At 31.9% G+C, this 24952-nt stretch overlaps 2 protein-coding genes across 2 annotated transcripts; one reads left to right on the forward strand and one right to left on the reverse strand.

Moving 5' to 3' along the window:
* Nucleotides 1-2910: 2910 nt before the first annotated feature.
* Nucleotides 2911-9697, forward strand: LOC131935631 (sodium-coupled neutral amino acid transporter 7-like). The gene is made up of 8 exons (XM_059292134.1): nucleotides 2911-2929; nucleotides 4319-4440; nucleotides 6052-6238; nucleotides 7240-7369; nucleotides 7532-7589; nucleotides 8238-8362; nucleotides 9214-9413; nucleotides 9501-9697. The coding sequence occupies exons 1-8, from the start codon at nucleotides 2911-2913 to the stop codon at nucleotides 9695-9697; spliced, it is 1038 nt and encodes a 345-aa protein (XP_059148117.1).
* Nucleotides 9698-11704: 2007 nt separating this feature from the next.
* Nucleotides 11705-13779, reverse strand: LOC131935639 (uncharacterized). The gene is made up of 4 exons (XM_059292146.1): nucleotides 13702-13779; nucleotides 13256-13338; nucleotides 12954-13016; nucleotides 11705-12676 (listed from the first exon to the last, which is right to left on the reverse strand). Exons 3-4 carry the CDS (start codon nucleotides 13003-13005, stop codon nucleotides 11766-11768), a joined length of 963 nt encoding a protein of 320 aa, XP_059148129.1. The 5' UTR covers nucleotides 13006-13016; nucleotides 13256-13338; nucleotides 13702-13779; the 3' UTR covers nucleotides 11705-11765.
* Nucleotides 13780-24952: the final 11173 nt, after the last annotated feature.

The raw sequence follows: 24952 nt of genomic DNA on the forward strand, positions 1-24952 counted from the left end.
GATGGAATCATATTAAAAAGTGTCTGCTTTTCTTCTTAAACAGAAGCAACGCACGGGAAAGGTAGCTAGTTATAATGATAACAGATAATGTTATTTGTCGATAACAAAAACGAATGTCTAATTTTTCTTTGCTTTGAAATGGAGCCAAACATGTTTGTTTGTATGTCATCTACAAGAACACTGAAAACATGTTATAATATTAAAGGATGCTTAAACTACGTAAGTTAAAATAGCGAAGTAAATGTGTAAATGAATCAAAGTTGTTAAATTAAGAGTAAGATAAAAGAAAAGCTTTAGGTTTTCTTCCCATAATTTCAACTGTTCAGTTTGAATCACGTGGACAATCGGTATTACTTGTGGGACAGTGCAAGTGACCGCTATGTAGGATGACCACAGGCCAATGGACTAAAACAAAAAGCATTAGCAATGGACGGTGTACAAAATCGGAGGTGGTTGTCGAGGCGGCGAAAAAAATAGAGTTTTTACCTTCATAATTAAAAAAGCACCAATAAACTCATCAGGCAAGGCAATACAAATTGTATTTGAAACTCACTAGGTAGGCCAACACATTAACAGAATCACCGTAACCTATAACATAAAAAAACTCTCTTCATAAACACCAATATATACTTTAATTATTACGTATTATTCCTTGCTGTTGTTAGCTTTATTATTACTTCACAAAAGTATACTGCCTGTGGCTTAGGGTAAGTGATAGTAGAGTGAACACATATTTGATTATATTTCTATAAAAGTAGTTCTAGCTGAGAATTACCCCATCCCTCACTCCATATAGAACAAAACAATCTTAATGTTATTGATACTGTATACAATAACCTAACTACCGTTAACATATAATAGTAGAAACAGTGGTAATCGTTATGCATACATCGAGAAGATAGTGAGGTAAAAAAGTTGTACAGGCAGGGGAAGTAGCACTAAAAATGTTTCAAACAAAAGGTATTTACATAGTTATAATTTCTTTGAATGATATTATACTTTTAATTAATAAAAATTAAAATAAGAAAACTATGAATATTTTTTTCTGTTGACTAATTTTAATTATTTAAAAAAAAATTAAAGTTAATTATATATTATATTATATATATATATATATATATATATATATATATATATATATATATATATATATATATATATATATATAATGCAAATAAATCTGTAACAAGATTTGGTTAAAATCATAATATGTAGTTCAATAAAGACATTGTTTATCTATTCTATAAATAGCTTCTTCCTTACCTTGCATGTAACGGCAATGCTCCCCCTATGTTATTCCAAGCCATACAAAATAGAACCCACTAACCCAATTTTACCCTCAATACATCAGACACTATACCGTCAGTGCAGTTTAGAAAAAAAAAAAGAGTAATCTCCACTAAACTTTCTCTAATTTACTCATATAACAAGCATGATTTTTAATCCATTTTTGATTACTTAAACTTTTTAAAGTGGAATAGAATCACGTAAAATAAAGAAATGCGCACCAAGTATACAGCAAGCAATGTGTGTACAGTGGTGCGGAATATAAGTGCTCTATAAATTCTTATGCGTTTGTTTTTTAGAAATCTGAAATAGCGTAAAGTACTACTTCAAATCAACGGAAATAACTATAATCTTAAAAGAAGGCAAAGAATTAAAAACAATACTCAAATTATAGGCCCTTGAAAACCCAAAAATAGAATAAGTTACACTTCCGGTTACCGGTAATAGTTGAATAGTTGATACAGAATTACAAATTTAATATAATACTTCTATATGAAATTTGATCAACCTTGCTCAAACAGTAATCAAGTAATCATGTTCATAGACATACACACACAGATACACACACACAGTCGTACAGACACCATTGCAAAACTATGATGTGTAAAAATCTCGATTTCGATTTTTTTTGCACGATTTAAATACTTCCTCTATGCTACAACAAATTACAAAATGGCAATCACGTATTGAGCCATTGTACTAAATGCAATCAAAACAATAAACATTATTAGCGTCACAGCAAATGCTGCGTCTTACTTAAAATTTGCTATTGGTGTCCTGATTTAAGTTTAAACAAATCATTCAGGGAGAAATGATATATTTTGAGATATTAGGAAAACTAAAATTAACTATGAGTCACTCTAAATTTGAAAGAATTAAAAAAAAAGACGTTGTTAATGTGTATACAATTTCGCTCATCTAACTGAAAAGCGAGTGAAAAATGTTTTGGTCCAGTTATATTGATGTGTTTGAGCTGTAGAGCATATACTTGCTAACTAAAGAACTTTACAGATTTGTTGTCGTTTTGATATTTGTATATTGAACAATTCTCTAGTTTTATATTGGAATTTTCACTACTTTACCTGTACATCCACTTTTTTTCACTCGAATGTCCTGCCGTAAAATAATCGAATTAATTAATCATTAGCTATTATTATTTTACATAATTATGCGAGCTATTAAGCCTTTTTGTTCGATACATAAGATGACAAGGCCGGCTGAGTTGAAAGAGAGAATTTCACATTGAACAGTAGCCGGGTGGTGCCAGGTGTAAGTATATCAGCAGGGCGAAGTACAGCTGTTAGTAATGTGTTCAGTTAGGTCAACGTAGTTTAGCTGTTGGTATTGTGTCCAGTTAGGTCAACGTAGTGTAAGAAATATTAGTTAATCTCGTGGAGGTTGTATTTGACGCGATATAAGAAGAAAACTGCATCAAATTAGAGTTATTGTTTCTGTATTGTAATATTTATCTTGGTGAATTACTTGGACGTAGCCGGTGTGGTTATACCGTGGCTTTGTTAAGCTATTTATGTTGTAGTGTTTTGTTCATTATACGGCTACAATAGCAGGTTTGTTTTACTTACATAGTTTAATACGGCCAGTGAAATGTACTAGCCTAGCTAAATGCAGGTGAAAACAGAAGGTAATTCGGTCTGGTAAATGATTTCATGTGTGTTCCACTAAAATTTATAAAGAAAACGTACAGTAAATACGTAGTTAACTATATGAAAATACACTATTGTTATCAATCATCACATCAGGCATTATTTTCTTCAAACTGAATTGTAATATTTGATGGGTTATTCTCAAACCCATGAGCTTTACCGACTCGACCACGCCGACCCCTACTGGGGTTTAAATTCGGGATTTTTCAATTAGGCAAATATAAACGCTACCGGCTCGACTACGCCAACGTAGTCTTGTTAATTCAAATAGACATATATCGTTTACGCTTTTGAAAATCCAAGTTTAATGGTAGTATTACTATTTTAGTTTTACTTATTGCAGGTAAACTATGGGCGTTCAAGTAAACAATGGTAAATGGGAAAGCTCAGTTGATGTAATGAAAGAAAAAATGACAATTTAGGTGATGTTTTTTTTTTACTTCCTCATAATCGTGCAAAAAATGAAAACGTTATTTTCACATATTTGAGCGGTTTAGAACACCCTGAGTAGGAAAAACATAATTTTGCAATTTTGTCTGTATGTGTGTGTGTGTTTGTGTGTGTGTGTGTGTGTGCGTGTGTGTACATGTTTGTATGTGCTTGTGTCTGTGAACACGATAACATGAGAACCGTTACAGCTAGGTTGATACATTTGCGTACATAAGTATGCAACCGTAAATGGAACTTATTCTACTTTCTGTTTTTCAAAATTCGATAACTTGAGTACTGTTTCTGAAAGGCAAAATTTCAAAATAAGTAAAAGATCTAATCATTATTTTTTTATTAAATTTTGAGTAATTTCTGGTGAACGGAAGTAGTACTGTACGCTATTTCCGATTTCTCAAAAAACCCATACGTATTTATATAGTACTAATGTTGCGCAATATTATACACGCATTCTTTGCTGTCCACTTTTTACGAGATTCTACTATATTTTAAAAACTTTAAATAATAAAAAATTGATTAAAAAGTATGTCTATATCCCGAGTTATCATGCTACGTAGTGTTGTATAAGAATAGTTTAGGGGGGATCACTCCCGCTTTATTTTAGTTTTTTTAATGTGATGTCCAAAATTTTGGATTTTATTTTTTAAAAACTATGCGACTACTTTCTGGTTTATTTATAATTTTATTCTAAAAGACATTGAAAATTTTAATATTAGCCGAATGAGCTCTTTTTAGTGAACCCTAAAATTAATGTTTTAATTTTTTAAAATGCATTTTAGTCTAATTATAAGTTTCTATTATAAAAAAAACAAAACAACCTTCTGTACGAACCGTCGCACTAATGGATTTTGAACTTTTAGGACACGTTATTAGAAAGCAAAACTAATAAGAACAAAAAACACATTATATTTTGCTACCAGGTTCAGGATGGTTCGTCTTGGCATTTCTGCTGTTCAACGGTACAGTAGGAGGTGCACTTTTAAACCTCCCCATCTCCTACCATCATGCTGGCGGGGTGGTCATTGGAATATTTTTACAACTCGTGAGTTGATACTAGGTCTAAATTTACATTCCGTAGGCTGACATAAGTTGTGTTGGCTTGGCATCCGGACATTAAAAACCCCGACATCAAATATTCCCCCATCGGTGCCATCCTTTTAGTAATTGCACACGGAGCAATTCCACTTGTAATTTACTCAAAGTTTATTATCATAGCGAAAAAAATACTGCAGCATACTACCCGCAGATATCGTTCCATAATTTCGATATGTATATGATGCAATAGATATAGCTCCAAGCTACCTAGTTATATGATTAGATATAGGTATAGGAAAATGGTTAGGGTATGTTTAGGGATAAGTTTTTGAGATATTGATACAGTTAGGTATTAACTTGAACATTCAAGTTAGAGTTAGGGAAAAGATTTGGAATAAGATTAAGAGATAGAATAACTGATAATAATGGCGATGATAATACTGATGACTATTTTAATAGTAACTAGACTACCCGTTATCTAGTTAGATAACTGTGGGTTTCGCGGGTCATCCATAAATGACATCACGTCTGTCATTTATCATCACAAAATAACCAGACCCCACATTCAAAAAGACGTAAAATTATGACAAAAAAATTGACATTGACATGATGTGTCTGGAACCGGTGCCACCCGCATTGAAGCCTATTACACTAACAACTTAGCGATTTAGATTCGTGACGTCATTGACGTTTTTTTTGTGCTATATTCTTTTAGTCTCCTTATGAAACGATTTACGCCATAGGCCCTAGATTAAGATCTAGTATCTTTCAAATTAAATGTTATCTTAAATTTGCTAAACAAATAGAGATTTATATAAAATAATGAAGGTCTCAAATAGCTTAGTATAGAAACTCATTATCTAGATTCTACGACTGGTTTGATTAATTCTAGTTTTTATCGTAACTCTTGTTAAATATAGACCCTAGATAGATAAATCACGTCTTGTATTCTTGAGGCTAAGATGCGAAGATTTATATCAAGTATTTAAGGATTATGATAGTTTAATCAAGAAACTCAGAAATGTATTCTGATTTTAAAATGGATTGTATTTTTAACTAATTTATGTTGGTTTGACCTAGATTCTAGATCTAGTTCTATAAATAACTTTCTTTGACAGCTGATATTTAGATTCTAGATCTAGATGTCTAGAGAAATTTATTGTATACTTAAAAGAAAAGGACAGATGAAAATTGATATACGTGTTGGAATGTAATAAAAACAGCAAACGGATGTATGATTAAAGCTAAAGCCGACAGAAAATTAGCTTATAATGCTTTATACATCTTAATAAAGACAACAAAATATTCGTTTGAAGCCGCCATTGTTGATGTAAAAAGTGAAAAACAAAACACTGTTGAAGTGAAGATACTCCTGAGTTAAGTAAATATTGTATATTAAGTATCACAAATTATTTTGTACTTTCGCTTACTTTCACTGGATAAGAGACACATTAGAAACATTTCTATCTTATCATTGTTTTAGGAACATCTATAATTATCAAGAACTATAATTATTTATAAGTATATAGAATATAAGCCACAACATTTCAAGTGCCCCCCGCAGAAAGTAGTCTGAACAAAACATTGCTTATCATTGTAATGACAGATTTTACTCTAGGTTATCCTGCCCTCTGTGTACACCCTCATCTACCTTTCTGATATAAAGGGAAGCAACACCTACCAAGACGTGGTCCTGGCTATATGTGGCCCTAAAGCCCAACTGGCTTGTGCCATTTGTGTACTAATGACAGTCTTTTGTACTTGTATATGGTTTCTGGTTATAATCGGTGACATATGGGAGCTTGGTGAGTTTTTTTTCCTTTTTCTAGAATCTGACAAGCTTGACTTGAACACAATAAATTAAATCATAAAACAAATATTTACAAGACTTGAGTTTCATCTGTAGCTTAATACTGGTTGAAGTAACAAAGCTAATAGTTTATGCTTATGAAACTTAAATTGGTGTAAATTTTTAAGATGTTACTCCAGAATAATGTATTCACAGACATCACATGTTGTAATTTGTTTTAAGTGAAAATAAAAGTAATAAAGAAAAAACAAGGAAAAAAGAAATTTCTATCTATTTTCATTTATCAGAATATTTAGTGCAAGCTAAGTCAATGGCAAATTTAAAGATAAGCATTTTTTTAAAACAGTTACCGGTGTGAATAATTAATTACCCTTTTTTATGCACACAAAATATGCTTGGTATAACAATACAGAATAATATTCTTTAAAATATAACAACTTACATTTTTATCGATTATAATTAATTTTTTACAATTTTTGTTTTCAGTTTTTCTAAATATAGCCCATGACACTTACTGTACTACAAATCCATTTTACATAACCAGAACCTTTATGATATCAGTCACGTCTATAGTCTTTATACTGCCAATGTGTTTTCCTAAAAAAAATCGATTTTTTAAGATATACAAGGTAGGTAAAGTTTAGCTTTCAAATTTCTTTGCCCGGTAAAATTTTAGTTTATATTTATTTGACAATCTTTTTAACTTGACTGTTTTTAATTCAAAATCAGTGTATAAAATAATTGAACGTAGGCTTATTTGACTAATGTGGGATGCAAGTAAGTTATATCTTATTTTGTTGACATAAAACCCTGCAATTTTGTACATGATATCAACGGTGTTAGGTATTAGCTGATAACAAACGAACAAAAGTCAATCCTTATGTCAATAAAGTGGTCAGTGTGAAATATTTGCAAAGCTTAATAAATTGATGTTTAAAATAACACAGCGCAACATTACCCTTGTAAATTAATAAGTAAACTTATTGAAATTTAAAGGAATTAGATGTCAACCAACCTTTTTCTTCCAATCTAGTATCGTCGGTATTGTTGGTGTATTTTACATTGTTGTACTTGTTGCTGTCAAATATGTCCAAGCTCACGATAACCAAGGAAAGATTGCTACCCGGTAGGATAGAAATTTTTATTGCTATATGTGTTAATTACTTAAATAGAACCGTATGGTTGGGCGACGTAGAAAACTATATATATATATATATATATATATATATATATATATATATATATATATCCAAGTATCCATGCTAGGTCCTGATGTTTTTACTTTCAGTCCACATTCCTGGATCGATGTTATACTTGTTGTCCCAGATTTTTGCTTTGCATATCAGGTGAGTCTAGTTTCTAGATTGAAGCCAATATATATTTACATTTCTAAATCTAGATCTAGCTTAAAGATAAATATGCCACATAAAAAAATAAATAAACAATGACACTAATTTGGACACGTTTTAAGTGTGTTTACATATTAATAACAAAAAATAAAATACAAATTGGTAGGATGAAGTAAATTATTTTGCTATATGTGTATTATTTCTCTCCTATTTGTAGTCTTAATTGTAATTAAATATTTATACTTGTTTTCTGAGCTCTCTACGATACACTATTAAAATAAAATTGTGTCCTTATGTTACTAATTTCAGTGTCACATCGGCTTAGTCCCTATCTATTCATGTATGGCTAAGCGTAACATGAGAGAGTTCTCTAAAACAGTAACACTCGCCATGATATTGTTTGTCGTAACATACACGGTCACTGCAGTTCTGGGATATCTTCAGGTTTTGTAATATAAAATGAAAAGTGTTTGTGTTTTTGTTTAACGTTCAACATATGAAGTTTGTTGTTTGTTTCAAATGAAGTTTAAAATGCGTTTTTTAAGGCTCTTGAATTCTTAATTAGGTTCTAACTTTACTTATGATATACTTAACTTAGTTTCAAATACACAGAAAGTTAAAACAAAAAATTAATTTTTTTTTCAGTTTGGTGATAATGTAACAAATGACATATTGCTATCATTTAACCCAACGGCTGATGTGATGGTGGCTGTAGTTCTTTTTGCGGTCAAAACATATACCACCTACCCCATACATTGCTTCTGTGGAAAGTAAGTCACACACGATTTGGGATCAATATATTATCGAGTTATGCAAATTATATGAAATATCAGAATTTTTTAAAATGATCTCTATATTATTGCAGATGATTAAATTAAATGCATACGATTTCTCGTTAGATTAAGTACCGTTCATATTTTTTTTTTACCTCGGCATATAAAGTTATGGTATGATTAGCATATTCCCAGCAGTTACTTTCCCCAACGTATGTGGCGAAACTTTCAGAGCTGTATCCACACAGGAACATTAACATTGACAAGTCCGACACAGATATCCGAACTCGAGACCTTCGGGATTGCAGACTCTTTTGTTTGACAAACGCCGTCACGTAAATAAATGAATTTTTAAAACTAAGTGAAACAAAACTTTCAATTGAAAACTATGTTATTGTAAAAGTATATTTAGCAGTGGTTACGTCAATTTAATGCTGTAATTTGTCAAATAAGGCAGGTCAAAAAGACTTTTTAAATTTATTTCAGGCTCTTAGTTGGTATATGTAACGTTGCTTAGACTATATGTACAAACAATTAAAACGCCAACCAGGAACAGCAGCATTAAAACAACTAAATTCCCTGGAAATAATTGCAATGGTATGAATTACTATACTGATTCAGTGATAAGTAAAGTGTACACTTTAAAATTATATTTAATCAATACTTCACATTACAGTACACTGTCATAGTTTTCTATATATCAGTCGACATATGTTTAAAATCTGGTTCGTTATTTTAAATATAAATTTAAAGTCTCACAACGCATTATCTTGTAGTAATAGATATCCAGGTAATATGAGATGTATAGTTTAACTGTACAGTCCAACGTTATCTAAATATGTACACAGGGCCGCTATTTACACAGTGTGGAGCATGGTGTGGAAAATGAGCCCAGAAGAAATTTTGTATAAAGAAAAGATGAGACGCGTCATAACGACATTGGTGTGGTTCACCTTGACCTTGATACTTTCAGTTTTTATTCCGAATATAGGCGTGGTCATAGAGATCCTCGGAGCTTTTGCAGGAGCGTTTATTTTTATATTTCCAGGTAAATGATTCGTATTATGATACATTCTAAGATAAGAATTTGTTTAAGATTTGTTTTAAGATAAGATTTGTTTTATTATTTTCCCAGGTCTGTGTTTGTTAAAGACGGTGCAGGAGAGACTAGAATCAGGCGAGAAACAGGCTATACTAGTTCACGTTTTAAGAGGGGTCGCTATAGTTTCTATTGCTGTTGGTGTATTTATATTTGGGCTTACCCGCTCCAAGACCATTATGAAGGACATTAAGGGTGTCAAGCCAGATTCGTCCAAGTTCACGTGCAGCTAAGCATAAACACAGTTCTTTTTTATTGACAGTTTTTAAAGCATACGAGAATATACTTTTGTATCAGAATTTATAAACTACAGTATGAGCTTGTGCTAAAATGTTATTCTTGTTAAATAAAACGTAAGGAATGCATATTTTTAAATGCACAAAACTACGCAACAAACATACAATCTAATTGTAGACAAAGTTAAAAAATAAAAATAACCAAATTAAAACAAAATATAATGAAATATAAACGACAAAAATTGTGAAAACACAACACAACAAATACAAAATGCAACAATATGACAAAGCAATGATTTACAGTACGACGCAGCTTACATGTAAACACAAAAACAAAAACGCAAAACAGCGAAAACACTACTGAAGACAAAGGGATACGAACTCGAGACTTTCGAGTAAGCAGTCGAACGCTCTACCTTTTGATCACATCGCCTAACTCAAGATATAAAAGCTATGTTTTAAACATTTTGTACTGAAACATACAACGGTACTGACGTTATGGTGTTATAATAATAAACATTGAACTTTTATATTGCTTTCATCAAACATCTGCTAATCAACAGTATATATGTGGACCCAACCAAGAACATTCTCAAAATTATTCGAAAGTCTTATTAAATATTTAATATATCATGTGCAATTTAAATAAAATAAAGTATAGTTCCAAAAATCTGACTGTTTGAATTTTGTTGAACTTTACTAATGGTCATATGTGTTTGATATTTTTCGTATTTTTGGTAACAAAAACAAAAAAATGTAAAAAGCCAAAAAAAACAATTTATTTGTTTACATTTTATCAATGAAAATTTACAAAGACATGGCTTTATATGCCATATAGTGTTAAAAACGTTATATTGAAAAACTTCCACAACGATTTTTGTTCAAATTATTAGAAAGTGGTGTTTTCAGAAGGTCAATGACTGAGTTTTTGTAAAGCCATCGACTTTTTTACGAAATAAACACACACAAAAATGTATTCAGGTTCTCTTCATTTGCAAGTTTTATATCACAGAATATTAAAATATTAAAATTGTAACGTTTACACAAACAACCTTTGTTGTCTGCTTTTTCTTTCATTGAGCTAAAAATCGGAAATGACATTTATATTTCTACTTTATATGTATGTTTAAAAAATACAATTGCTTAGCATTAAGTAAGGCTTATAGTTAAGCTAAATTGTGGTTGATGCAAAAAATAGGTAGTGTATCGTTTAAATACATATTTTAGGGTTGTTTAAAAGTACTTTTGTCGCTAGGTTGGGTGTCACCCGGTGCGCCCCCCCCCCCCCAACCTGCAACAAAATAAAATGTATTTATGATGTCTAAATAGTCATATATTAATATATATATATATATATATATATATATATATATATATATATATATATATATATATATATATATATATATATATATATATATCTTCTTACATAGGCATACAATTTAAATATATGCCGCATACGCGAACATGTATGTGTATATGCTTTTTTGCCTTGGTGTGACCATCCCAAAATGGTGTCCGCACCTCCCGCCCTCGTTACGCCTCTGATTAAAATGGCAAAAACGTATCTACTACATATTTTGCAACTTTTCGCTTTGGTGTCACCGCCCTCCTAAATGGTGTCACCCGTTGCGGTATGCAGCCTATCCCCCGCCTCACGACGCCTCTGTACACAAATTAAGATAGAATTAGTATTGAGATCAAAGCTAGTACAGTAATCTTAGGTTTAAACAGTTACACTTGCAATGATAAAACTATTGTATTGTCGATCTACATGGTATTTTTAAAATTTCAAAATGACTGTAACTTATTAGCAGTGTCACGACACTACTAAGATGTAAGGGAGGGAGTCGGCCAATTGTGGTGAGTTGTGACAAGAATAAGTAGAAGATTATTGTTTGAAACAAATATTTATCAAATTTATCACAAGTCATCAGACAATTCCAACGATGTATTCAAGTTGAACCCATTGTACTGGATTATACAGTTTGTTTGTTGGCCAGATGTTTGTTTTAACAGCAACTTTATACCTTCAATGATTCAACTCGAAGTTAAAACATTTCCATCAGAAAAACCACTCCCCACTATAATTGCCTTCATCGTTTGATCCACTGTGGAGATGTTGATAGTCCCACGAGCGGATATATTCCAAACTGTAGACAGTCGCTCCACTGGAGCCTGGACATGTACATGTTGTGTACACGTACCTGGTCCTGTAGTCATCCCTCTCACGTTTGTGTGTCCATTGTCCTACAGAGACCTGTTTAGGACAGCCATGAGGATGGGACACAATAACGGTCAACTTGTCCACATCAACAAATCTACTGTATTTCTTTCTAACCTCAGTACAAAACCTGTCAAAAAGCTGACACATCATTTCGAGTTCGTCAACCAAATTTAAGTCGCATGTCACATATCTCAACTCACACAAGTCACCATCAATATCTGCCGAAACCACCTCCCAGCCATCAAGACTGACCACTGGACTTTTATTGTCATTATAACCTAAAACACACCTGGTCTGTCTCGCCTCTTTGTCATTAAACACCACGTGTGTGGCTGTCACCACAGAAACCTTCCCCCACACTTTGCTGGGTGTGGCAGAGACTTGACACTTGGCACAACGACAAGTCACAGCACCTTCTGTGTACTTGTCTACTCGCCTCACCCTCCCCGTCGCTAACCTCATCACGTGACTTCCACTGTCACTATAAAACGGATACGGCTCTTGAGTGCCTGGGTAAAACTCTGGTCTATCTAGACTGGTGTATTTAGTCTTTACCTGGACAGTTAGGGCTGCCAATGTTTTGATTGTCCCAGACATAAGGCCGTCGTCACGGTAACGCGCAGGAAGACAATTTCTGTTGAAATATTTAAGCGGTATAAAACCTTTGTGACCTGGATTCTTCTGACATTCTGCTACATGTTTGTGTAGATCAGCTTCTCCTTCATAGCACATCTCAGCTTCATGATTTCCTACAGTCAAAAAGAAACATACATTTTTATTTTAGAAATTTAAATGAGAACAATTTTAATGTTAACGTACTATTTTTATTTTCATTGTATAGACTATAATAATGTAACTAGAATTTATTATTTATAATTGCATCTATAAGAATTGTCTCATAAAAAATTTATAAATATATAGATTATAGTTTTGATACTACCACATATCTTTAACCATTTGCTTAGAATGTATGTTTAATAATAATAAAATAAGTATTTTGCTTGATTAAAAAAAGTAATATATTACTTCTATTTGATGTCTCCAGTTTACTGTTTGGCATTTTGTTTGAGTTTGACATGGCCCGTGTTACTGTAGACATTTTAAGACTTTTCATTGTGAAGTCGAAAAAGTATTGATACAAACATAACTGTTTCAATGTTAAAATTCAGCTAAATAAATGAAGAAAATTAGAAAACTTTATAATCAAGCTTATTTAATAAAAAAAATATAATAGTCGTATGGTTGAGAGCAATTTAAGGCTTAAAAAATGTTCTTTTAATTTAAAGAGTACATGTTGAACATACTGATTCAATAATTTAAAAACGTACCATGAGAGAATTCTTACACTTTATTTTCCTTTAGAGTGAAAGTCATAGGAACGAAAACTGTTGTTAGAACTAGACTTCGACCTCTGAAATTATACATTGAAATTCAGCTTCTGTTCAGGAATACATTTTTTTTTAAAGTTAACATAAAAATTGTAAATATATGTAAATATATTCTAATCTTTCTGTATAATAACCATTAACAATCGATTGAATTATGAACCTGATGTAAAGACAATTATCTATTGCACACGATTTAGAAAGATAATATATTGCTCCCAATATTGCAAACGATACAACAAATAGATAAAACACTTGACTATGTGGTGATTTTTAAAAAACTAGGATTGATTACGTTGTAGGTCTATACATACACAATATAACAAAACTGAGGTAATGTTAAATAATTTAAATTGCTTCGATAAAAAAATCAATAAACTGAGAATTACCTGTGATGTTAATATGGTTTCAGTGTTATTGTGTGCTTACCCTGAACGAAGCCACAATGGATTATCAGCCTGCCTACAGGTTATCATGAGGTCAGCACTTAAATAGTCTTTTAAAGTGTGCCTAGTACGTTACCTGTAGCACGCTAATACTGCGACAAATACAATTCATTTAATTAGGTCGCTGGACTGCATAGTGGAGCACACAGTTATGAATCCAAAAGACATCAGTTGTATATCTGTTCTCGATGATGATACGTTACATAAATATTAAATAAATATTGCCTAATTTTACTAGTAAAAACTACATGCCATTGCATATATATATATATATATATATATATATATATATATATATATATATATATATATATATATATATATATATATATATATATATAAATACATATATAAATACATATATAAATACATATATATATATATATATATATATATATATATATATATATATATATATATATATATATATATATATATATATATATATATTGGTGTCGAAAATATTCCATGCTAATGGGAATCAATACCGTTCAACACTGACCTATTTTTATCGACAACTTGCTTTAAGTATTCAGCTAATTTGGACATTATCTGATAAAGGTAGTACAAAATAGCTATTATTTTATTAATCGGGAATTCCATATATATATATATATATATATATATATATATATATATATATATATATATATATATATATATAATACAAATATTACGTAGGATATAGGAACATCAAAATAAGATTTGATTACGGCGAAAATGTTTTTCAATTTGTCATTGCCTGAAAGCATTATTTTTAGATCTGACCATACTAGCAATAGGCTGATATGTGGCGTGTAACATATTTTCAGTCTGTGGTCATGATCTAAGATCGATAAAAAAAACATTCGTATTCTAAGCTATATTTCACTTGCCTATTAGTTATGTAAATATTAGTTGCCTATGTCGAGGGGGGTAAATAATAAGAATCAATTATATATAGGATAAAGGTTTGTCGGTTTGTCATTACAGTTAGCCTATAGTGTTACGTTGGGTAAATTATATTATATGAAAATATACGCCTATATTTTAAAACCAATTATAAGCTTTCATGAGTTGTGCATATATACAAAACTCTTAATTTGACTGTCAAAGAATGATATTAAAATATTTAAAATATTTTCTCTCACGTGGGTCTCTATTGGGTTGTTAGAATAATGGCGAATACCAGATTAGCGTCAAATAATTTAATTCAAGTAATTAGGGTATGAAAGGGATATTTTATAAACACTGCTAGATTTCAGTTAAATGTATTTGTAATAAGTTTACATTATTAAAGGTTTAATTAATATCAGACTCAGATTTAGTACAATTATGTGCGTCCGCCCTTACCCCCTCCCCTTCATCACCAGCATTCCTCCTGAAAAGAAACACCATATAACAGCAAGATTAGCCACACCGACCCTTGAGCTTACATCAAGTAGACAGTGTTGCTACAACAGGCACCACACTCACCGTCTTTTTCTTTTGTAGGATGAGTACATCGATAGCAACAGTAACCTGATACTTATGTGCGGACGGCCCTGATACACATGTGCGGACGACATTACCAGTTATTGTGCGTTAATCACCTGACCAGCCTACTACCACATGCCAGCCTACACCCCCCCCCCCCACAAGACGCCAATGTACATTGCCATAAAATATTTTCTTAATTAGCACCTGTCGGAAAATGTTACGTTTTCGTTTTAAAATCAATACATTTAACAAAGAAAATGAACGTAAAACTGTTTAAACGTTCATAAAACGGAGATGTATATATTTGCATATTGATATTAATTCCTACTAACAAACAGCTGTCTGTTTTCACCAGCAATTAAAATGCTTACATTTTTCGTCTTATATGAATCAGTAGGCTTATTGATTTCTTGTGCTATAAATACCCATGGAGCGTCTTTGTTGAAACTAAGCACAAGTCGCACCTTAATTGAATGCAGTAGTTAACGAATGCATATAAAGTTTTACTGAATCCTTGCTTCTTCAGCGATAAGTGAGATAAGGTAGCAAACTGTGCAAAAATGTCTTTTGTTTTTATGACAGCAGAGAGTGGTCGGCGTGGTCGAGTCGGTAAAGCTCGTGCTTGCTAAACCGAAAAGTCTCGAGTTCGAACCCTTGTAGTTTGTTCTTGGTTGGACAAAGGATATAGAAGCAAATCCAAAAAAAATGAAAGCAGGGGGAAAGTGGCGTCCACGGCCTATATGGCGCATAACAAGTTGACACATATACTAAGTTCTGTTGGAATGAATTTCTTCCGGGAATCTCGTCCAACACCAAGAACGCAGAAGAAGAAAAAGAATCACAGCAGGAAAAAAAAAAGCTTTCAAGCACCCTTTTTCCTAAAATCAAAATCATTCCTAATACTTCATTAGGGTCGTTGTGTACCACATAGTTGTGTGTCTAGTGCTAAGTGTCGCATGGTGGTGGCTTACCCCTCACGGTGGTCTTTCACACTACATTTAACCTAATCAATCAATCTATACATCAACATATACTAACTAGCATGATTCATTATTTTTATTACAATACATAGTTTTATAGATATGCATATATGGATGGGTGGTCGAGTGCATGGGTGGAAGAGTGGGTGAGTGGTGGGATGTGCTTCAGAACCTCAGTATATGAAAGAAGTTGTGGTCAACGCTTTGCTCTGCTGCCTTATTTTCCCTTAACATGTGTCAGGATCCATCTCATGAGGGTGGACTCAGGGACGTTGAACAGACTCTGAGCCTTGAGCCTAAATCGGTACTTCTGGTTTAGAAGTAACAATCTCTACCATACGACAAGGCCGTCAAATTTAAGGATTTCTTACGGTTTTGAAAGCAAACAGTTACAGACACTAAACAAAAAAAAAACAACGAAAATATGAATATAAAAACTACATGCTCAATACTTGAAGATTTATTGTTAAGCGAACCAGATCTTTAAGAACTAACTGGTTTTTTTTTAAACTCGAGTTTGGTCTGCACCAACGTCCGCTCATTGTAGTTTTAATATATTATCTTCATAAATAGACTTGCTGCATCATGTTTAGTATTTTATAATATAGAACTGGCCATCAGAGACTGAGACAAGTTTAGTTACAACAGTGGTATCTCTTGGGTCAACATTCAACAGTTGACACAGACGTGTAGAAGGGAACCAGTTGAAAGCAGTACAGCCGTCTGTGTAACGTTTCTCAAGACATTGGGAGCCACATAACAAGGGGCTGGGCATTGTCATGTTTATTATGGACGTCATGGTTAGTTTCTTGTTTTCGTAAACTTTATAATCGCAGGATTGTAGTGTTGTTAAGGCGGCCATCACTTGCAGCTCACAAAAATTGAGCTCGTCTTTGGTGTATCTGATGAATATAGATAGATACATCATGTTGCTGTGTAATTTTAAACTTCAAAAAAGGCGCGTTTTGACACGAATCAGGAAGTGGCGACATAAATACATAGACTCTTTTTTTTAGATGGCCACCGTTTCCATGGCAACCATATGTTAAGAAGAGTCCCTGATGCATGCAAATATTTTCCCTTAAGTACCCTAACTTAGATAGCCCACATGAATAGAAAAACGCTTATTAATTAAAACGCCTTTGCCCAATTGATCAGAGTGGTTTTTTTGTCACATGCGTTTATATCATAGGGCTTATTGTTACGCGTGTTTCAATAGCTTATACTTTCATAAAAAAATAAAGTTCCATTTTAAAATCTGAAGGGTCATTTGAACGTGACCTTTTTAAACTTAAGATACACATTTAGAAGTTGAATATTGTATCCGTTTTATAAAATACAAGAGTTACATGATTTAAGGTAATTTCTGATATAACTGACTTAACAAAACTAACCTGACTAACCGCACGTAACGACCAACCAGTGGCTTGCTACAGTTCCATGTAAAGGTTCCAATTGTAAGCGGAACTGTCTGGTTGTAACAAATGTCTCCAGACTCTAAAGGAAAGGTTGAGACCAGTCTAGGATCTTTTTTAAACACATCAATCTGGAAATGGTTTAATCTGGCAGCAGTTACGTTATTGGCGTTTCTGAAATCATAACAAAATACATGTCAAATGCCAGGTAGATAGTTTTATAGATGCATAATTTTTATATGGACCAGTAGTTTATCTTACTTTATACCAGCCCCGTTGTCTCTGAATAACGTAGACATATTACTGTATTACTAATACGGCTTTATTTATACTCTCACGGTATTAATTATTTCTATCTTGCATATAGAAATATACAGCATGCATTCCCTCTGTTATAAACATATTTTTGTTTTATTATTTTATTAATTTTTCTTACTTCAACAATGTTATTTCAAAACTAAATTTTATCAAAATAGTTTCTATTTTTTTAAATTATTTAAACTCCTAGAGTTAGGTAAAATTTATTAAGCAAATCAGTGCATTCAATGATTTTAAAATAAGATTAAACGTGGTCTGAAACGTGGCCTAATATATATTTAAATAATAACAGTAAAATTATAATCATATCATCAACTTACAAATTGGTCAGAACTATTGAGCTGATGACGTAAGCGTCCAGCAAGTCCACCATCCACCCAGTGGCGGAACTAGAAAAAAAGGGCCACCCCGCAAAAAAATTTTTTTAGGCCCCCCATATATATATATATATATATATATATATATATGGGGGGCCTAAAAAATTGTATATATATATATACAATAACATAATACGAACATAGGATACTCGTTGCTGTCCTGTTCGAAATTTGAAAAAAACATCAATTATAAAAATGTTCAACATCATGTCATGTGTGTAAGTGCATTAGCGTGTTTTGTGAAAAACCAGTGTTAATTAATTTTTAATAGAAGTCCTCGTATAAACTCGTCGGTCAAAATAATATAAAACATGAAAGCTTTGTATAAGTAATGGTGTCTCGTGTTATGTTTATTTTTGGTTTTTTTTTTGTAGTTATATTATTAATTTTCTAAATATTATTGATTTAATACATCTCAATACATTTCCTTTTTATACATTATCATTCTTTAGTAATTACTTATTAAAAAAAAAATAATAATTAAGAGAAGTAATTGCTTTTTAATTTGTTTAGTACAAATCTATTAAAACGTGCTTATGATCACCCCTATTTGACTATTTTTTAAAAAGGGAAATAAGTCATGGTTTGAACATTTGCTTATCTTTGATACGTTTAATTGTAGATGAAAGACTCGGCTTTCAAAGTTGTTTAAAAACAAAGGGAAAAAGAAGATACAAGAGTGTGGGGTGGTGTCTATAGAATAAAGATAATCCAACCGCAGCTACGGTAATTTTTTACAAAACAACTATCAAGTCAAAAATGAAAGAAAATTTACTTTTTTTTTAACTATAAAAAAATTTATTATGGTCGGCTCTGGGCCCCTAAATGGCGTGGGCCCCCACGCATTGCGGGGTCTGGCGGCACTGTAGTTCCGCCCCTGCATCCACCAACTGATATTTTCATTGATAGTATGCATACAGTTCACATAGTTTATATCTTTACCATCATTTCCTTTTTCCGCATACCAATCAAGGTACACCGACGACTGAAAAGCTGGTTTGAAAATAGCTACGTTGAATAATGCATCTTGTCCCAAAGACGCCATGAAGAAGTGAATCAACAGGCCTAAACGTGTGGACAGCTTTAACACTTTTAGATTCATTGTTACTGTGTGTGTGTGTTGGTTCTTTAAAATAGTTATCAAAAACAGCGTCAAACTAATGTTCGACAATATCAGTAAGCAAAAGTAGAAATTAAAATGCAATTTTGTATTCAAAACGACACACCGTTTATAATAATTATAACCATAAAATAAGAAATAAACACACTGTTCAGTTTATTTTAACCAGCTATATACCATTTAGCGCAGTGTGTTTTATGCTAAATACTTACTGATTTCTATAAACAATGATACCGCTTTGTGATCGGTGAAGGCAATAAACAATAATTTCATTTTAATCCTCTTAACAACCTCCGCCTACGTCAGCAGTCTATACATGAAATAGCATTTCAGAGCCTCGTTATTCGTGTAGCCAAAAAAATAAATAAATAAATAAATAATTCCAAAATGAATTAATCATTGTCAAGAAAATTTAACCATCCATAACACGTATTTTAGCGATGTTTAGCGATGCATGAGTGCTATGAGTGTTTTACTCAGAGAAACAGGAAGGTTAAGCTAGAGCGTCTGAAATCGATTTTATTTCAGACAAGTTGAGTTTGTGTAATAGAAATAACTTATTCTTTCCTTTTCGTTTGCATTTACAATCGATAGTGTAAAGGGTGTGTGTATATACAAAGTAAAAGTAAATTAATCGTTTTCCTATTGAGAAGGCGGAGATAAATACCTGAAAAATACGTTATGTATATATACACATAAATCATATATATATATATATATATATATATATATACAAAATACATATATATATAGTTGTAGGTGTGGGTGTGGGTGTGCTTTTGGGTGTGCTTGTGGGTTTGGGAGTAGTGTTATGTGGGTGTTGGGTGTGGGTGTGGGTGTGGGTGTGGGTATGGGTGTGGATTGTAGATATGGATTGTGGACGTGGATGTGGATGTGCGAGCACTATTGTAAGTGTATATACGTGTGCATATGCACGTTATTGTGGATGTGTATGTTGATTATGGTGTTGATTTGTGAGAGGATGTCAATATGAATAAGGATTTAGATTAAGATATGCATACGTATATATTTGAACGTAAAGACGAGATAAATTATTCTATTGTGCACCAGTTGCTGCCACTCTGGAACCGTCGTCATTTCCTTTCATCGAGGTCCAGCCCCAGTAGTCGACGATTGGAAAGCTGGATTGTAAAGAGCTGCGTTGTATAAGTTGTTCAAGCAAACATGCATCATGTGTCCTAACAACACAGCCATTTGCAAATATTCGACACACAATACTATTGCTATTGAGCTTGAGCTTGAACTTAGTTAATGATTGTTTTGTGTTTAAACCATAAATAAAACCTCCAGAGTTTATGTGTGTAGCACGAATAACATGAAAACTCGAATAGATAGCTATTATAACATTAAAAGTTTTAGAATCAATTTACATCACAGTGTTTTAATTGATTTTTATATTTCGATACATTGGATTGTCTAAGCAAGCAAAAGATCGATAGTGTCATTTAATCAAGCAGGACATTATTCTTAGCGAGATTTTCAGGTTCGTCAATGGACCCAACTGAGTTCGACGAGTCGCATCGGATCATAATAGTTTATAGAATTTTTTTTTTGAATGGGAACCGAACATTAAAAGCTCTAACTTGTCTAGTTACATGCTAATGCATCCTCACACTATAGTTTGAAGTCGATCTGTTTCTTTTTTTATTTTTATTTTTTTATTTTTTTAAAGAGAAATGGGTATAGTATTACCTATATAATCTTTTCTTGACATATCAAATGTGGATGTCGCTTTTTGTTTCTCTTAGAGCTAGTCGTGGTACGTGCTGCTTTTGCCAAATCCGCACTGACATTGTATACATTACATTTTTATGACATCTGTCTACTAATTGCGAGAGGTTTGGAATGTATGTACTCAACAAACCTATACTTTAAAATTTAAACTTCTACACATCAACTACATCACTATGTTATACACATGATAGATGTTTATGTAATTTGCAGATACATGCATAAAACAAAACTGACAAACACAATGTATGAAACCGTATAGTATTCATAATTTCCAAGGAAGGTTACTTCAATGAAGATCTATGCTAAAATATAACTGCGATTGTTAGTAATATTAAATTATAGTTAAAAAAACTGAGGTCTGTGATTAATAGAGACATGCTAAATACTATATTAAAAGGACAGCAATTGTAATTTATGTGAGTGTTTTTGTAAACAGCTACAAACACTAACAGAAAATACTTTTAGATAATTAGTCGAATTAACATGATCATTAGTCCCTAACTGGGTTATACTGGATTAACCAGCTGTATCGCTCACTGAAATGTCACTAAATTATATCATAAAACATAAACTTTCTCCAGCGACATTCTATTGTTGGTTACCGAACCATTTAGACATTGTTTGTACGTTAACAAAATAAAACGAAAGCAGTAACGATGTTAACAATTACTGTGTAATAGTAGGCCTATAAATCAAACAACATCTACCCCGCCCTAAGCACGTCTACCGTCTTCTGGACGTGATCGTAAAATATTATAACGTTTTTAGAAAATATAGAATTCCGACCACAGATCCCCCTTTCCCATCCCCTAGAATGTGCCAAGTGCACCTTACCACACAGAAAACTCTTCCACAAACAAAACAATGTACAAACGCTAGGGATTGAGTTTAGTGTTCTCTGACTCATAGAGTATTTAACATTTCTTATGCCGTTTACGAGCTCTACATGTACTTTTCTCTAAGTATATTGATTGTGCCTAACTTTAAGATAATAGCCAGACATATCAATGTATATTTCTATTTAGTATTTGGACAATTTGACTACTCTTTGTAATTGTGTAATATAACATTGTTGGCTCGAACTATCAAGGTTCGAATCTGACATTAAAATGATAATAATAATAATACATGTGATCTTAGTTATTAATAAGATAAGAGTTATTAAGTAAGAGTTATTGTATTCTGATTTATATATATATATATATATATATATATATATATATATATATATATATATATATATATATATATATATATATATATATATATATATATTTGTGTCGAAAGTATTTCATGCTAAAAGAATCAATCTTATTTAATACTGACCTATTTTTATCGACAACCTGCCTTTAAGTAATTAGCTTATTTTGACATTATCTGAAGGCATTATTTTTAGATCTGACCATACTATCAGTAGGCTTATACATGGCTTGTAATATTTGTTCAGTCTGTGGTCATGAACTACATTCGCCTAAAATGTTCATATTCTGATTCAGATTTCAATCGCCTATTAATTATATAGATATTAGTTGACTATATCGAAGAGGGTAAATAATTAAATTCAATTACATATGGTATACAAGTATGTCGGTTTGTCATTACGGTTATAATGTTACGTTGAGTAAATTATACTATACGAAAATATTCGTCCATATTATAAAACCAATTATAAGCCTTCATGGATTGTGCGTGTATACAAAAGTCTTAATTTGACCGTCAAAGAAAGATATTAAAATATTTAAAATATTTTCTCTCACGTAGGTCTCTATTGGTTGTTAGTATAAGGACAAATACCAGATTAAAGACAAATAATGTAATTCAAATAATTAGGGTATGGAAGAGATATTTTATAAACACTAGATTTTAGATAAATGTACTAGCAACACGTATACATTATTAAATGCTTAATTAATATGATATTTGTATATCAGACTCAGATTTGACTATTTCTGGCCTTTTTCTGTAAATGTTATTGTTTTATTTTTTTAAATAATGTTTGTTTTACTCAATTGGATAAAAATATTATGATTTTATAGCTGTTATTGAATTAATCATTCAGCTTTTACCCTATGTTTATAAATGCTGTGGGTATGGCTCATTTTAACTCTTGAGACAAAAGAACTTATAAGTTCTCGTTCTCTCTCTCGTTAATTCAAGTCTTGTTAGCCAGGGGGAAATAAAAGTTTTCGAACTAAATTAATTGTTTTGAACGGGATTCCTGTTGATAACAAAAAACATGGTGGAGTATAGGGAGGGAGGGAAATAGTGAATCAACAGGCCTAAACGTATTTACAGCTTTTAGATTCATTCTTACTTATAATGTGTTTTTTTTTTTAAATAGTTATCTAAAATAGCGCAAAACTAATGTTTGACAACATCAGTAAGCAAAGGTAGATATTAAAATACAATCAAAACGATACACCGTGTAACAAATAATTATAACTATAAAATGAGAATTAAACACACTGCTTCGTTTTTTATAACCAGCGATATAACATTTAGTGCTGTGTGTTTTATGCCAAATACGTACTGATTTCTATAAACATTGATACCGCTTTGGTGTCGGTGAAGGCAATAAACAATGATTTTTTTACCCGCTTAACTACCTTCGCATACGTCAGCATTTCAGAGCCTCGTAAAAAAAAGAATTCCCCGAATCAATTAATAGTTGTAAAGAAAATTTAACCATCGAAACACTAATTTTATTCTTCTATTTAACGTTGTTTCGTGATGCATGAGTGCAATCAATGCATTACTCGGAGAAACAAAAAGCTTAAGCTTGAACGCCTTAAATCGATTTTATTTCAGACCAGTTGATTAAGTGTAATGGAAATAACTTATTTTTTCCTTTTCAATATATATATAGACATATATATGTATACATATATATATATATATAAATATATATATATATACATATGTTTATATATATATATATATATATATATATATATATATATATATATATATATATATATATATATATATATATATATATATATATATATATATATATATATATATATATATATATTTATATTTATATACACGTTTTTCCTACACTACCGCATGAAAATTTTGAGTGTACGTTAATCACTAACAGAAAAAATGAAGTAGAACAGACTTCGCTGACCGCCCATATGTCAGTGACGTATAGGGGCGCTCTCTGGAGCCCCCGATTACACTACCGCAGAGACGCCGCGTACGGCCCATGGCTCCTTAAAACTAACATAGGCGCCATAATACTCACAGGATAACCCAGAGCGCCACATAGCATCCTGAAACAATGATACAGATTGCAACATTCGCTAAAGTTACGCAAATCAACAGGACTTTTTCTTTAACACGTAGAAAAAAAATATTTGACGTGTTATAAACATCAGTGTGACTTATGCAATGTGTTGCAATACTAATGTACTTTTAGAATATCAATTTTAATTTCTGATTAGATCGTCTAAAAATAGATGCTAATTGCATCATTCGCAAAGTGACAAAACTGTTTAGATTTTTTTACGGAGAAAATGAAACATCCCAGTTAATAATCTAATCTTGGTTAATTTTTCTGATTATTAAAACCAAAACGTATTACATGGCCCTCAGCGGCCTATGTGAGCCTTTGGGGGCCGTAACTGAAATTTTTATTTGCAGTGAAATCGCACGCCTGATGTAATTCAGTGAGCGTTTGTAGCGCCACCATTCTATTTATCCTATCTATCGCCACAGCCATTTGCAAATGTTTGACATATATTACAATTGCTATTGAGCTTGCAC

Source organism: Physella acuta, unplaced genomic scaffold (genome assembly GCF_028476545.2).
Source record: "Physella acuta isolate Inbredline_101_S28 unplaced genomic scaffold, ASM2847654v3 ptg000150l, whole genome shotgun sequence".
In the NCBI taxonomy this organism is placed as follows: domain Eukaryota; kingdom Metazoa; phylum Mollusca; class Gastropoda; family Physidae; genus Physella; species Physella acuta.